Source organism: Primulina tabacum, chromosome 17, assembly GCF_025594145.1.
Source record: "Primulina tabacum isolate GXHZ01 chromosome 17, ASM2559414v2, whole genome shotgun sequence".
In the NCBI taxonomy this organism is placed as follows: Eukaryota; Viridiplantae; Streptophyta; class Magnoliopsida; order Lamiales; family Gesneriaceae; genus Primulina; species Primulina tabacum.
The window spans coordinates 30,643,899-30,660,424 of NC_134566.1; the positions used below are offsets into that span (position 1 = coordinate 30,643,899).

Sequence of the window (16,526 nt, forward strand, 5' to 3'; positions counted from 1 at the left end):
TATAGGAACTTATATCGATTGCTGACCTTCTTGAAATGGAATTGTTCCAACCAAAGAAGTCCATTTCCAAATTTCCAAATTACAATCAAATGAATTCTGGAAAATAAGAATGATTGCATGTCTTTTGAACCAAATCATTCCATCTAATTGTCCAAATCAAATCATTCCTCTGCAAACAAAATTAGAAAGCCCACAAATCCTTAAACGGATCCTCGAAGCACCTGTATGGGCGGGTTTGAGGTCGGTTGGTGGAATATTTTTTAAATATCATAGTTTTTTTATAGGTTAAAAATATATTATAAAATTTAATTAAATATCATCTCGTTTCTTATTTCCATCCAATTTAAATTACAGCATCCTTTTAAAATTTTGAGTAGGTTTCTTGTGAGATGGTCTCACAAATCTTTATCTGTGAGACGAGTCAACCCTACCGATATTTACAATAAAAAATAATACTCTTAGCATAAAAAGTAATAATTTTTCATGGATGACCCAAATAAAATATATGTCTCATAAAATACAACATGTGAGACCGTTTTACACAAGTTTTTTCCTTAAATTTTTTGCCCAAATGATATCTCAAATTATTTTCTTAAACACTTCTCAATTAACATTACACTTCTCAATTAACATTTCCAAAGCTTGGTATATGGAAACATGGTCTTTTAAAAAAAAAAATTTACATGGAAACATCATCTATAAAACATATACAAATACTTTTCTTCCAAAAACTTAATATTAAATTAAATTATTTTAAAAGCCCAAATAATAACTAACTTCTTTTTGTCTAAAAAAATAATATCTATAATTTTTTTGTAATTTAAAATTATTTTTTAGTTTACTATAAAATAAAATTTTGTTTTCAAATAAATTTCTTCCATCTACTAAAAAAATTAATTATTTCATTTAAGAAAAAAGTGTGTTTTAACTTTGGAGTACGTTTAATGGGCTTTGTGCTTTTATGTAGCAAGATTGGTCAGAATTATGTGATTTTAGGCCCACTAGAACTAGATAGATGGGAAATAGCATTGGTCCGTGTGTTATTAAAAAAACAACTAAACAAACTCAAAACTCCATGAAATATAGTAGTTTGATGTTAGGAATTACATTACAAATACCAAAACAAGCATGGTGAAGAGTCGTATTAGTCATGTTTTGGGTAGATCTATTTGCTTATCTCCTAGTATGTTCGATTTTGAACAAGTTCTGTTCTGATTTCAGATAAATAAACGACTAATTGAGATAGTGAGAACAAACTCAGTGAGGTCTGATACATCATAGTGTCACATCGACTGAGATCTTTGAGTATGTCTCCACAATTACTTTGTCAATGACCAAATCTTTGTTCCAACTTAGAGTCTTATAGATTCCAAGTGTTTTTGCTTTCTTTATAAAAAGGCAAAAACTTGTGTGATACGGTCTCACGTGTCGTATTTTGTGAGACAGATATTTTATTTGGGTCATTCATGAAAAAGCATTACTTTTTATGCTAATAATATTACTTTTTGTGTGAATATCGGCAGGGTTAACCCGTCTCACAGATAAAGATTCGTAATATTGTCTCACGAAAGACCTACTCTTGCAAGTTACAAGTATCGTTCTTTCGTGATAGTTATTTATGCGAACAGTTTGAGTCTCTAATTATCATACGAACAAAAAATTATCTTTTTATATATTTGTTTGTAGCCATCAATCGGTTGTTTGTTAGTAGCCATCAATCGGGATAACTTTTTTCCATAAATAAATTTTCCATAAATTATCAAATTAGCATATGAAATTATTAAAACTGACCTAACTAAAAAAATAAAGAGTATGTCTCTTGTAAGAAGTTTTAAAATATCTTTATCTGTGAGACGGGTCAATCCTACCGATATTTACAATAAAAAGTATGATACTCACGGGAAATTTAGGGTTCGATTCCAGTAAGTGTCACTAGTCCAGACGCAGGTTTTGAAATTACCCTGGGCCTGAAATCACAAATAAGATCGTTAGAAGGGGGCCAGGATGGTGTCCTAACGTAGCCTCTCCAACGCTCAAGTCAGAGACTGATGATATATGGGGGAGCAGCTAAGTATGCTGCTGAAAACAATATAGTGAATGACCATAACTGAACACTCAAACCTGGTATTTATAGGAGAATACCTGGACCTTGATGGGCATGTCTTCCATTTGGGCTTGGGATGAGCCAATGATAGTGGGCTCATCCATGGGGTATCAAACTATTACTCTTAGTATAAAAAGTAATATTTTTTTATGGATGACCCAAATAAGATATCTGTCTCACAAAATACGATTCGTGAGATCGTCTCACACAAGTTTTTTCTAAAAATAAATTATAATTTACCTAATCAATGCAACTTAATTTGAAAATTGAATAAAAGATTCGATATTATTTTAGAGTTACAATTTGTCATTTAATATCAGATTTGGAGATCTATATTTATAGATATGTTTCTAAGTACATCGACTTATTATCTCTACACACATCACATGTTTGGACAAATTTTTTTTTTGAATAATTATTTTTGCAGTTAAGTTGATTTTTATATAAAACAATGAACTATTAGATTGAAAATTTTTGTAATATTTTTTTGTAGTTGGTAATTATTTTGTTGGATGATTTGTGATTATTTTTTAAACAATAATCATGCAATTATACTAAAAATTATATTAAATTTGCGTAAACAATGTGTGAATTTTCATAAATAATTTATCAATTTTTTAATTTTATTAAATAAATGTGTAACGTGTCACTCACCTTATAGATGTGATAAAAATAAAAAAAAATTGTTCATCGAACATATGAAAAACACATCATCGATGCTTACTTAAGTACACAATAAAGACAAAAACTTGTGTGAGACGGTTTCACAAGTAGTATTTGTGATACAGATATCTTAAAATTGTATGGTCCAATTTTATACCGTCCAATATATGCAATAAATTTTGACTTTATTTTTACAAGATTACGTATCTCCTTGAATTCGATTTACTGTCACACAAATAAAACCAGTAAACTAAAATTTAAAGAACAATAATTCCATTTCAATGGCTTCTGCTTTTTTTCCCATCACACTCCTTGCTCTTCTACTTTGTTCATCTACCGCTCGTCACCACAAACCGCCGCCCTCTGCCGGAAATCCAGGCCGTGACACCATCCATGAAGCCTGCAAGGGGTCAGGTGATCCGGTGACATGCGAGTCCTTCTTGTCCAAATCCACCCACCTGCCTCCAAACGCCACCGTTTCCCAAGTGATCCAATCCATACTGGTGGTTTCCTCCGAGAATCTCGAGAAGGCTAAAGGCATGGCGAAGAATATCTTGGACGCGTCCGCAGGGAATCTGAACCGCTCCGCCGCGGCGAGGACTTGCCTGGAGGTGTTGCATTACTCGGATTACCGAATCAATCTGACAAAGGACGCGTTGCCAAGAGGCGAGATCAAGGACGCGCGTGCATGGGCAGGCGCGGCGTTGGCGTACCAGTACGACTGCTGGTCGGCGCTCAAGTACGTGAACGGCACGGATCTGGTGGACGATGCGATGTCGTTTCTGAACTCCACCGTCATCTTTCTCAGCGGCAACGCGTTGAGTATGATGCAGAATTATGAAGTTTACGGGGAAAAAACCGGGTCATGGGGTCCGCCCAGAACGGAGCGAGACGGGTTCTGGGAACCAGTTTCGGATCATTCCGGGTCGGGTTTCAATCTCGGAGTGCCGGCGGGGCTGAAGGCAGACGTTACCGTGTGTAAATGTGGAGGGTGTACTTATAAGACGGTGCAGGAGGCGGTGAATGCTGCCCCGGATGATATCGACTCCGGTAAGCTGTTTGTGGTACATATCAAAGCTGGAGTTTACGAGGAGACGGTTCGGGTCGGGTTGGAGAAAAGGAACGTGGTGTTCTTGGGGGATGGCATGGGCAAAACGGTCATCACAGGTTCCATGAACGTCGGCCAACCCGGCATGTCAACGTTTAACTCTGCAACCGTTGGTAAGTGTTATTCATTGTTCGAAGAAATAATCTGTTTCACTTTGTGTCACACGGTTTAAGCTAGAGCTTAACGAATTCGAACAAGCATTACCATTAAATCTGGTTTACAGGAGTTGTAGGAGATCGATTCATGGCAAGTGATCTCACAATCAAGAACACAGCAGGTCCTGATGCTCATCAAGCAGTAGCATTCCGCTGCGACAGCGACCATTCGATCATACAAAACTGCGAATTCGTAGGCAATCAAGACACTCTCTACGCCCACACCTTACGCCAGTACTACAAATCCTGCCGTATTCAAGGCAACGTGGACTTCATATTCGGAAACTCGGCAGCAATCTTCCAAGATTGCTTGATCCTCGTCGCCCCTCGACAGATCAACCCCGAAAAAGGCGAGAAGAACGCCGTGACAGCACACGGCAGAATCCACCCCGGACAACCAACGGGCTTTGTCTTTCAAAACTGTTTGGTAAATGGCACCGATGCATACATGGCTCTATACCATAGCAATCCTAAAGTACATAGGAGTTATTTGGGCAGGCCCTGGAAAGAGTATTCGAGGACGGTTTTCATTCGTTGTAGGTTGGAGTCCCTGATAAATTCAGATGGATGGTTGCCTTGGCAAGAAGATTTTGCTTTGAAAACTCTGTATTATGGCGAGTTTGCTAATTCAGGGCTTGGTTCCGATTCGTCGAAACGAGTGAATTGGAGTAGCTTGATTCCGGCCAAGCATGTTGAATCGTACTCGGCTCGGAATTTCATCCAAGGGGACCAGTGGACTCGTGCATTTTCTTGATTCTTGGTGCTCAACTTTGAGCGAGTAAAAGCTAACAATCTCCATTAGAACAAGATTAGCTTATATTTTTGGTTTCAAGGAATGAAATTAATCATATAATAAAATTTATAATTAATTCATAACTTTTTCACAAATATAATTCTCATCTAAGCTGTGCTGATGAATAATTGAAGTAAAAATATTGTTATTTTTCATGAAATATGGATGAGTGTATTATTATATACAAAGGCTGCGGTAGCGTCTGTTCACCTACTCTGATACCAGCGCACGCCCCCCTCATGATGACATAAAAGGCAAGTTCGTTTTAGTTTCTTTTGGATCAATTCATGGAGTTAGTCTCTAGTTCCTTTCAAATTAAAAGTTTGCATTTGCATCCAAATATTTGAATTTGAAGAAATATTTGAAACGACTTTGTATTGTAATATATTTGAAAATCTTTTAATCTATCAATGTATTTAAACAAATAATTAGTTGAGGTTCGTGTTGGTAGGTATTCTTTTATTTTTTTTTTCTTGGGAAATTTTAAGATAGAAATGGGTGAATCAAAAGATTACGAGAAAATAGTCATAGACAAGAGCTTGACTCTTTTTCCTTAAAATAATATTTCTCCGCCCCGGTGCTCACGGTTGTTGGCAATTCATATCCCAAGATATAACGACTATGACTTTAAAATAGTAGCATTACAAATTTTAAAACTACGCGAACTTGAAATGTTTAGAACGCTATGAAGATGATATTAAAACTTTGTGATTTCGAATTTTAAGCGTTAAACTTAAAAATCCAATTTCAAGAGTTTAAATCTTGCAAAACTTGGATTTAAGCGCAAATGCTTAAAAAACTCAAAACTAGAAGACAACTCTCGAATTTAATTCAAAAATTCGAATTTAATCGTAAAAGCTTGGAAAATCCAAACTCAAGATTTTATATATTGAAAATTTGAACTTTTAAGCGTTAATGCTTAAAAATTCTCATATAGAACTAAACTTTTGAGAAGAACGAGAAATGGTGCAATGAATACAAACGAGTGAGATCTTATTTAGAGAAGATGAAAAGCCATGAAATGATGCACCATTTCACTAATAAAATGACATATTGTTTGGATCAAATCATGGCACCTCTTCGGCCTAGTCAATTGAGGTGCCAACATCATTTATATATTCAATCATTTCACACACACACATAATTTTTTAAATTCAATCATTTCACTCGATAAAATTCGAATTCAATTAATTTCTCATTCACCCTAATTGACAATCGAGAAATAATTACGTTTGTCACGTATCTTGTTCGAATTATTTTATCGATTTTTCATGATTACAAAACTCATTTTTTTTCAAACAGTTTGAAATTTATTGTCATGTGCATTATCCAAACAAATCAATGGATTTGTCAATTCAAATATAATTTTACAATCATGTCGGACCTCATGTTTAAATTGAAAATCATGTCATGGATTCACAAGGTAACAAATTACAAACCTCAAAAGTAACATTGTTATAGATGGGGCGAAGAAGAGTAGCTATTGAACTAGTATGATGTTAGCTTAATGTCACCAAAAAATGATAGATTTTATTACGACTCACATTTACTTGCATGTGGATAGTAATTTTCCCGATTATATAGCTAAGAATTTTAAATGAGCTGAACTATTAACAAGTTGTTTGACGCGAGTCCAAATTGGGTTTTGCATGAGTTTGAGCGAGTTCGAATACCATCGAGTTAGGCTAGAGCTTTGACGTCCCATCCGACATCGAATATTAAGTTTTCGTATTAAATTTGTTTAAAAAAATTAATATTTTTATTATAAGTTACATTGTTTGATATTTAATTTGTAATCTAAAAACTTCCGTGAGATCATTTTACAGATCAATTTTGTGATACAAATTTTTAAATCATGAAAAAATATCATTTTTATGTCAAAATATCATTTTTATGATAATTATGAATTAGGTAAATACATATAATGAGCAAAAAATCCTTAATTTATAAAAACATATCTTATAATGTTGAAACTTTCAATACCCCATCACGATTTTGCGATGCACGTGATAATACTATATGGTCGCGTTTGGTTCGGATGATTAGCCGGGATATATTATTTTATCCTACCTAGTCAGCTGTTTGGTACGCGTGATTGTTTAATCAAGTTAATCCCTCCTATGAATGATTATGCTATATTAGGTAGGTTAAAATAATACCTCCCCACCTCTTAGGATTATTTATCCAACTCTTAATACCTCCTGTTTTTTCAATTTTACCCTTCTCTTATATTCAAACTCATCACCACTTCCCGCCACCGACCGCCGCCGCCGCCGCCGCCGCCAGGATCGCCGCCGGCCGACCGCCGACGTACCGCCGGCCGAGCCCCGGCCGACTGCCGCCGCCGTCGTTGACTATTTCCGACGCCGGTCGAAATTTCCGGTCGGCCGTTTCTGGCCGCCGCCTCCCGCCTGCCGTTTACGGCCGCCGTCCGCTGCCGCCACTGTTGCCGTCGCCGCCGCCGCCGCGAAGGGGAAGGGCAATTTTGTCTTTCCATCAAAAAATTCAAAATTATCCTACACTTAAAAATCTTACCAAACATAATATTATTTTACACCATATATTACACTCCTACCACAATCATTTTCTTTATCATTTACATACTAATCATTAGTTTATCCTATCCTTCCAACTAAACGCAGCCTATATATATATATAATTTAGATATATTATATATATATTTGTTCATCTTTCAGCCCAATTTAGTGTTCAATTTGGCCTACGTTACCTGGTGAACTTTGATTTCATCAGATTACAACAATCAGCCAGTTGTATTGGCAGACGAGGACGAGCAACGATCAAGATTCTTTCAAAAATTCAATCTTTAGTGATAAATTATATTATACTACATTTGCTGCACTTATGGTGTTTGACGAAAAGTCCGATTGAGGAAATGGCAATTCTAAGTGGAGTAAGCCACATAACCACGAATTATTCCTCGAAGTTTTTGCTTAGTTTCGTTGGAAGAATTTCTATTTGGGGTAAGGAGGCAGGAAGTGGCCACAAGTGTTTTACTTGTTCATACAGGCGAACGAGCTACTCAAAGATTTATCATGGCTTGATGCATTTGTCGTGCCATTCTTCAACTGTTGCTGGGACCGTTTTAGTCCAGGCTCGTGACTTGGGTAAACTTCATGAGGAGTTGGAGAATGCAATTGTTGAGCGAAGACTTAATGATGCATGGGACTTGCATGAGAAGCACATGCGGGTTGAAGGGTTTGCCAGGAAATCTACTCTGACCAAGTTAATTTCAAGTTTGACTGAGAGTTTAGACCTTCAATGGGTTGAAAGAGCTTATGGTTTGGTGGAGAAAGCTTTTGGAGAGAACAAGCACACATTATTTGACAGGGAGATTTTGATGTTTCTCTCTTTGGGCCTTGCTAAATGTGGATTATCGGTTCCTTCATCGATCCTTTTGAGAAAGCTGATTGAAATGGAACACTTCCCGCCTGTGGCAGCTTGGTCTGCGATTATAGCTTATATGTCAGAAAATTCATCTGGGGCTTACCTGGCAGCTGAGTTGACTCTTGAAATAAGTTACTTGTTTCAGGACAGTAGGATTGATCCTCGAAAAAAGACTAACGGACCATTGATTGCTATGAAACCAAATGTAACTGCATTCAACATTGCTTTGGTGGGGTCCCTTCTGTTTGGCACTACTCGAAAAGCTGAACAACTCCTTGAGATGATGCCTCGGATAAATATGAAACCTGACGCAACACTGTTGATCGTCATGGCACATGTCTATGAAAGAAATGGTCGAAGAGACGATCTCAAAAAGATTAAGAGACATATTGAAGAAGCTCATAATGTAACTGATATTCAGATTCGGCAGTTCTACAACTTCCTGCTTTCTTGTCACTTGAAATTTGGGGATCTAGATTCTGCATCAGGCATGGTACTGGAGATGCTTCAAAAGGCAAAGAAAGCTCAAAATTCTCTTGGTGTGGCTAATTTAATATTTGAAACTCGTAAAAATGGCAGTCTGCAATCTCATCGAGATTCTTCTGATGGGGATTTGAATCAGATAAAATCTGATCAAGCTGAACAACCTGTATTACTTGGACACCATTTCTTATCTTTTGAAGATTTTTTAAGGGACAGAAAATTTTTGAGTCTTGAAGCTGAGACGAAAGACATACTCAATATGTTGATTGCCAAGTTACAAAAGCATGTTGAATTAATTACTAGTGAAAAAGGTATTCTCAGACCTACTGAACAAACTTATGCGAAGTTAGTTAAAGCTTTCTTGCAAGCTGGTAAACTTAAGGATTTGGCAGATTTTTTAATTAAGGCAGAGAGAGAAGATGCACCCGTGTCTGCTGATAATTCAGCTTTGGTTAGTGTTATCAACTCGTGCATTGCCCTTGGATGGCTAGATCAAGCGCATGACCTTCTCGATGAATTGCGATTGGCTGGCATTAGAACTAGTTCCTCGGTGTATGGATCCCTTCTAACAGCATACTGTAAAGAAAATCGAATGGGGGAAGTAACATCATTGATAAGAGATGCTCGTAAGGCTGGTGTGCAGCTAGATGCCAGTTCTTATGAGGCAATGATTCGGTCCCAGGTGCTTGAAAGAAATACAGAAGAGGCCCTTCATCTGTTCAAGGAAATGAAAGAGGCTAAAATACCCAGAGGTGGTCATCGAACATTTGATGAGTTAGCCAAAGGTTCTACTAAGGTCAGAGAAAGTGGTTTAATGGGAACGCTGTTACAGGAAATAAAGGAAGGGCAAATGGTGGAATCTGGAGTTCACGAATGGAATAATGTGATTCACTTTTTCTGCAAGAAACGGCTAATGCAAGATGCTGAGAAGGCTCTGAAGAAGATGATGAGTTTAGGACATTCCCCCAATGCACATACATTTCATTCTCTAGTAACTGGGTATTCTGCTATAGGTGGGAAATATATTGAGGTGACCGAATTATGGGGTGAGATGAAAGCTTTTGCTTTTTCCAGTGGAATGAGATTTGATCAGGAACTCTTGGATGCTGTACTTTACACATTTGTGAGAGGTGGATTCTTTGTTCGAGCGAATGAAGTAGTGGAAATCATGGAGAAAGGAAATATTTTTGTAGACAAATACAAATATCGCACTCTTTTCTTGAAGTACCATAAAACACTCTATAAGGGCAAAGCACCACAATTCCAGACTGAATCTCAGTTAAAAAAGAGAGAAGCAGCATTGTCATTTAAGAAATGGGTGGGTTTATGTTGAAGAGACTGCTTCTCACTTCTGGCCACTTTATTCTATCAACCACTATCCAACTCAGCACTAGCAAACATCTCTACGTCTCATCTCATGTAAGAGCAGAAGTCTATGTTGCTCACCCTCCTACTTTTAAAGAGTACCAACTTGACTTGTGCGTAAAATCATGCTCAGAAGTTTTGGAACAACTTAATAGATCATAGACTCTTGTAATGCAGTTAGATACCGGTGAAAGATTATTAATAGTTGTGGACATATACAATTTAGATTTTTCAAGGAATTTAGTCTTTCAGCTATACAATCCTGATTGCTCCAGGAATTTAGTCTCGAGCCTGTGGCTTAATTTCTCAACTTTCTTAATGAATGTTTTTGTGTATTGGATATGTTGAAGAAGTAAATACTCAAGTATTCTATTCTGCTAATGTTGTTTGTGCTGAAAAATATCTTAATGTGAAGTACAAGTTTGGTTTCGCCTCAATAGTTATCATACGCCACAGCCATGTTTATCAGTTATCAACTTTTCTATTTTGAAGGGTAAGATGCTTTAAGAAGCACGCAGTAGGATTTACTAAGATCAAATGCCAAACAGCTTCTATAGTCACTTATGTGTTGATAAAATGATCTAATCATAAAATTGCAGAGCCCATTTGCATTGCTGGTGGTGTAGGAACTTGGAATTCACTATCAGTCGAATTTGTCTCCCCCCAATGCCGCAACATTCCCTCCCAATGGCAGTGATCATCAATACATCTCTTAATTCGAGTATCTTGTATTTTGATCTTCCAATGTCCATCGGAGTAATTTCCTTTCTCTGCCTGCCGTCTATCCCATTCTATCTGTGCCTTCTGTCTTGATCTCAATAGACAAAAATCTTGCAGGTTTTCAGACATGGCATCATGCACTTTCCACCACCTTTGATGGGCAACATCGCTGGCAAATTCTTGTAATATCTCAACATTCCAGTTGCAATCATAGTCCTTGTAGCACAACCATGGCTTATAACCCAAGTAGTGGAAGACCATAAAGAATAGGTGGTTCTGCCTCAAAGAGGTGAGTTTTTTTCTGCTTTGCTTCTTCATCATCATGAACCCAGAAATGTTTGAGGAAGTTCACGTGCCTGGGTATGCGGTGCCACCATGTAAATATTTCATTCAAGTAACCCTGGTCTCCACCATTATAGGATTCTATTTCGTTTATATGATCCATTAAAAGCTGGAATGTTTTATTTGATGGTTCTATCACCATTACTCCTGAGTTGAAGAGGGTTCCAGCGTTGCCTGTCGCAGAAATTTCTGGCAGTCTGAACAAGAAATCAATGTTTTTGAGAATAAGCAAATCAGCATCGATAAAAATTATCTTATCATAATCTGTTAGCTGCCATAATCTGAACTTGCTGTAATTCCACTCGTTGTATGCATCCTTTTCTGCTCTAGGATTTCTTATTCTTTGTATTGTGCGAATTTGCCAGCCTGCCGATGCAAGACCACTTCTGTGGTCATCACTGATTGTATCATCAACGAGAATGACAAGATCTTTGCTGGATCCTGCCATTCTGATGCTCTGAGCTGCAACTATGGCCCCACAAACATAGATATGATCTGAATGCAAGATCGTGGCATATGCCTCTCGTTGCCTTTTGCCAGAGTAATCTTGTTCTGTTTTCATGAGGTTGCATTAGCAGCTTGTCAAGCACTTATTATGAACCGCATAAATTTCAATTTCATTTATAATATACATCATTGTATATGTCTTGCTTACTGAGAAATAAGTAAGCTTGGTTTGAGTTTACCTATGGCTCCAGGAGGTATAGCAATTTCACATGATCCTACTGGAAGCCGAAGCTTTTCTCTCAGTCCATTCAGCTTTGGTGTGTATAACCATGAAGTTCCTTCATGTGCGACAAGATCTTTTCCTGTAAACAGATTGGGCACTGGAAAGCCGGTCGACAAAAAAAGAAAATGCATGGGGTAGTTGCCTTTGTTAGAGACAGCTAAAGCTGCAGCAGAGATCTGTATGTGCAGTCGAGCAACATCTCTAGACCAATTTGCATCATTTCTACCTGGAAGTTTAACAGCAATGAGGTCAAGTCGTTGTCTTGGAACTACGAGTTTTGGTAGAGAAGGGCAATCGGGAACATCAATTTCTTGTCCTTCATCGATCCATTCAGGGTACAAGGACTCCCATGTAACGTTTTCCCCAGCAGGTTGCAGGTGCAGAACTGTGTGATTGGCAGTGGGAATAAACTGTCTCCATCGGCGAATTTCATTCTCATTAAAACCAAGAAGACCAAGTCCTTGGATTCTGCTATCTTCAGGTAATTGCTCCAACACTTTCAAAATATCCTCCCAGTTGATATCTAACTCTGATATGTAGCGAGGATCTGGCCCACCCCATATCCACCTGTTCACAAGGACTGGCTTGCATTATATTTGCCCATTTAGAAAAGCTGACAGTTGTTTCTTAAAATGTTGTATCATACTGCAAACTATAAATACTGTAAGAATCCATAATCGGTGCTGGGTGGAACCAGGATTTTGATGTTATGAAAACAAAAACATGTTTCTATGCAAGTTTCCTGATTGAAATAGAAAATTGTGATGAAGTTACAGATCTAAATGAATCACTGAAAAACTGTTGGCCTTGACTAATCTTTTTCAACAAAAAATAACGACGAGGAACACCAAAGAGCTTGCTTAATTAAAAGTTCACGTCTTTGGTAGAGGCTAGGTGCAAGGGCCGAGTTTCGTTATGCCTTGGGCTTAGATATACATCTTGGGGGCTTTCAGTAAGTATGAATGAAAGACTTACTGGGAAAGTGTGCGAGATAAAGTCTTGTGATGACAAACTGTTGGAGAAGAAAGAAGGATGAGAATAGTGGCAATTAGAAGGATAAGCAGCACCAATTTTGGTTCAAGGAACTTAGATCTACTGGTCTTTCCTGCAGTAGATAATTTCAGCCTCTGCAACTTCTTTTTGTGTGTATCGTCCCTGCCAACAAGAAACAGGAATATAGAGTCAGAGTTTGATTGATTGCATTCTCACTTCAGAGGTCTTAATGATTAATCTAGTCCATTTAGAGCACAAGAATGAAACCCTTCACAAATCTAGTCTAGCCTCCGATTCTTCGACTTTGTTTAGCTAGGTGATTTATTGTGTGGTAGAACAATAGTGGGACAACAAGAGCTATTCTCAATTCGTGAATTAAATTATTCTTAAGATTATTGTTTGATTTTTTTGGAGAGGTATTAATCTTGTTCCATAAACTTAATCATCTAGAGTATAGACTCATGAAAATTCTCGAGACTTGCCTTACTGAAGATCAAATTACATAATAAAAATGAATCTCAAGTAATATAGCTATAAATCAAACAAATAAATGTTCTTACATTCGTTTTCTGGTATCCATAAACTTTAGAAACAATGGACCAATACTTTGTATCCTGTTAGTAAAGAATGAGAGAACAAAATAGAATAGATGTTCCTGAGATACAAGTCCAAATGTGATCTGCCTGAAATTCTGAATTGACAGATTCCCTGGAAATGATCAACTTTGTAGAATTCTTCTTTAATGTTTTTCAGTACCTTGAGATGAAAAAGGGGTATCCCAAGATTGTTTGTCAAACATCAACTTATAAGCACAGAATTATTTCGATGAAAACGTGCAATAAACAGCTTTGGTAAGCATTAAAAATATTGGATATAAGTGCACTTCTTGCCATTCTGTGCTTGTGATTACTGTCACACGAACAAACCAATGTATAACAGGGCAAATCTTCTGCAATATTTGGTACTATATCATTTGATATACTACCTTAAGAAGCAGGAAGAGTGATCAACTTTTCGATTAAAAAAGATAACCGTTGAAACCAATTTAATTCGGAAGTTTGGTTTGATTCGGTTTGGTTCGTTCAGTAAGTCAGTTATTTTTTTTTTTTTGGAGAAATATATATTTAATTTTTTTTTTACTAAAATTGGTATTTGGAACCTTTTCAAGAATGTTTTTATGTTTATCTGTTATTAAATCAGTATGATAGTTTGAATATAATATAATTAAACATTTTCGTGATTAATTTCTTAGACAAATTGTACTAAAAATAAATATGTCATTATTTTCTAAAAAAATATTTATTATATTCTTATATATTGTTACTTTTTTTAATACAAAAATATCAATTATTTCGGTTAATCAATCGAAATAATCGATTTTAAATCGTTTGGTTTATTCGGCTTTTTTTAAAAATATATCAATATATTCCGTTAGGTAAACTAAATTCAAAGTAATCATTTTTATTAATTCGGATCGGTTGATCACTAAACTGATCAATTGCACATCCCTTAACATTGATTAGAAAATATTTATTATCTCATCTTTATTTATAATGATTTTCGTCCTATTTATGCTGTCTTTCTTCACCAATTTGAAAACATAATTCTTCACTTAAACGTGGGTTTTAGCCGATTTTGTATCGCCTTAAAGGAAAGAAGTTGAAGAAGGAAACTCTTTTGTGGGTTGGGGAAGTCGAGCCTAATCTCTGGTAGTGAGTCTAGTGACTAATGTGAGGGCCTTTTCAAGAGATATTGGAAATAGTAGGTTTTTTTGTTTGACGGTCTCACGAATCTTTATCTGTGAGACATGTCAACTCTACTGATATTCACAATAAAAAATAATATTTTTTCATAGATGACTCAAATAAGATATTCGTCTCATAAAATAGGACATGTGAGACCGTCTCACATGAGTTTTTGTCTATTGAAAAATTAAATAAAGAGTTATTAAAAATTAGGTTTACTGGTCATGATGTACGTATGGCCATAAATGAAAATGAATAATTAGTCGATCAATATGGTTTTTGCTACGTTTAATTTGAGTGGGTCTCATGTGAGACCGTCTCACGGATCTTAATCTGTGATACGGGTCAATCCTACTCATATTCACAATAAAAAGTAATACTCTTAGCATAAAAAGTAATATTTTTTCATGGATGACCCAAATAAGAGATCTGTCTCACAAATACGACCCGTGAGACCCTCTCACACAAGTTTTTGCTTTATAATTTATATCAATGATCCATATTTACTTTTACTATGAATGTTCACGTGCGATGTACGTGGATGATCAATAATGAAAAACATAATCATGAGATTTAGATAATGTTTAAAATCGTTTGAATAACATCTTGTTTATGAGTATTTATCCATCAAAATATATCAAAACACAATAGATAAAAATATATTATGACAATAAATCATATATATTCACTTATTCATATGTCACTTTTCAATCCACGTGTGATTATAATATAATGACGGCAAACTCGAATCAGCAAAGATATTTTTATCCAAATATAATTCACAATGAAAAAAATAAAAATATCATAATAGTGAATTTTACCAAAACCACAAATGTATTTAAATGGAGTACACATAAGCAAGAGATTGTCAAATAAAATTCTCTTAATTAACTAAATTCACGTAATAATGTTAAAATAAAACAACTAAATTTTTTATTAAGTTAAATATCAATCGTGATTTTTCTAACTTTCAACTACTTGCGGTCACAATGAAAAATAATAAAAATAAAAATGACAAAATAGTTAATTTTACCAAAATCAAAACCACAATGTATTTAATGGAGTATACATAGACAAATAATTGTCAAATAAAATTCTCTTAATTAACTAAATTATCATAATAATGTTAAAATAAAATCATTAAACTTGTTGTTAAGTTAAATTATTGGAGACTAATATAATCTCACAATTTTGTGAAAATTATAAGTCTATTATATAGATTACACTAACCATTAATAAATTAAATTAATTAAATCAAAGAAACCAACGTAGCGTCGAATAATTAAGTAAAAAAACTCACAGAAAGAGGAAAATAGATCATCAATAAAATAAAATGAAACCCTAAAAGATCTAATGTGTTAAACAAATTAATGTAATAAACTTTATTTAATCTTCAAATTTTGTGAAAAGTAACAAATATATTTTACTAATTAATTAACCAAATTCTGAAAAAAGACAAGAAGAAGCCATGTAGAACCACAATGGGAGAAAAATAGGAATAAACCCAATATATTCAATGAATATTAATGTTCATAATAAATCTCAAAATAGCTATCAAAATAAATCCTTGGAGACTAATATAGTCTCATTATTTTTTTTAAATGATAAGTACATCTTATGGATTAACCAAACTGTAAAAATATTAAGAAAAAAATGAAAACAAAACAAAAATCATAAATAAATTAAATTAATTAAATCAATGAAAATAATGTAGCGTCAAATAATTAAGTAAAAAAACTAACAGAAAGAGAAAATTAGATAATCATTAAAATAAAATAAAACCCTAAAAGATCTAAGCGTTAAAAAATTAATGTAATAAAACTAAAATAAATATAGATTAATATATAGTTTGGATGGTGGGAGCTCAAAAAACCATCAAAATAAATCCTTAGAAACTGAGATGTAATATTCAAATTTTGT

The 16,526-nt window shown here is 35.2% G+C and overlaps 3 protein-coding genes across 6 annotated transcripts; 2 read left to right on the top strand and 1 right to left on the bottom strand.

Moving 5' to 3' along the window:
- The first annotated feature begins 3,016 nt into the window (after positions 1-3,016).
- On the top strand, positions 3,017-5,050 carry LOC142530353 (putative pectinesterase/pectinesterase inhibitor 51). Its single transcript, XM_075636156.1, has 2 exons — positions 3,017-3,988; positions 4,099-5,050. The coding sequence occupies exons 1-2, from the start codon at positions 3,049-3,051 to the stop codon at positions 4,782-4,784; spliced, it is 1,626 nt and encodes a 541-aa protein (XP_075492271.1). The 5' UTR covers positions 3,017-3,048; the 3' UTR covers positions 4,785-5,050.
- A 2,450-nt stretch (positions 5,051-7,500) lies between these two features.
- Positions 7,501-11,579, top strand: LOC142531135 (pentatricopeptide repeat-containing protein At1g03100, mitochondrial). Of its 4 annotated transcripts, none has more exons than XM_075637195.1 (2): positions 7,501-10,130; positions 11,504-11,579. In XM_075637195.1, the coding sequence occupies exon 1, from the start codon at positions 7,717-7,719 to the stop codon at positions 10,042-10,044; it is 2,328 nt and encodes a 775-aa protein (XP_075493310.1). In that variant the 5' UTR covers positions 7,501-7,716; the 3' UTR covers positions 10,045-10,130; positions 11,504-11,579. The 4 variants fall into 4 exon arrangements, with proteins under 4 accessions (XP_075493310.1, XP_075493308.1, XP_075493307.1 ...); XM_075637193.1 differs by lacking the exon at positions 11,504-11,579 and adding an exon at positions 10,914-11,027; XM_075637192.1 differs by lacking the exon at positions 11,504-11,579 and adding an exon at positions 10,676-10,813.
- On the bottom strand, positions 10,662-13,441 carry LOC142530688 (UDP-glucuronate:xylan alpha-glucuronosyltransferase 1-like). The gene is given in 5 exon segments (XM_075636503.1): positions 10,662-11,054; positions 11,056-11,690; positions 11,825-12,452; positions 12,882-13,023; positions 13,422-13,441. Coding segments are annotated over 5 exon segments (1,818 nt in total).
- Between the last annotated feature and the right edge of the window lie 3,085 nt (positions 13,442-16,526).

Coding starts and splice junctions, on each gene's coding strand:
- LOC142530353 (XM_075636156.1), top strand. CDS start 3,049: ATGGCTTCTGCTTTTTTTCCCATCACACTCCTTGCTCTTCTACTTTGT. Junction 3,989..4,098: donor GTTTAACTCTGCAACCGTTG/GTAAGTGTTATT, acceptor TCTGGTTTACAG/GAGTTGTAGGAGATCGATTC.
- LOC142531135 (XM_075637195.1), top strand. CDS start 7,717: ATGGCAATTCTAAGTGGAGTAAGCCACATAACCACGAATTATTCCTCG.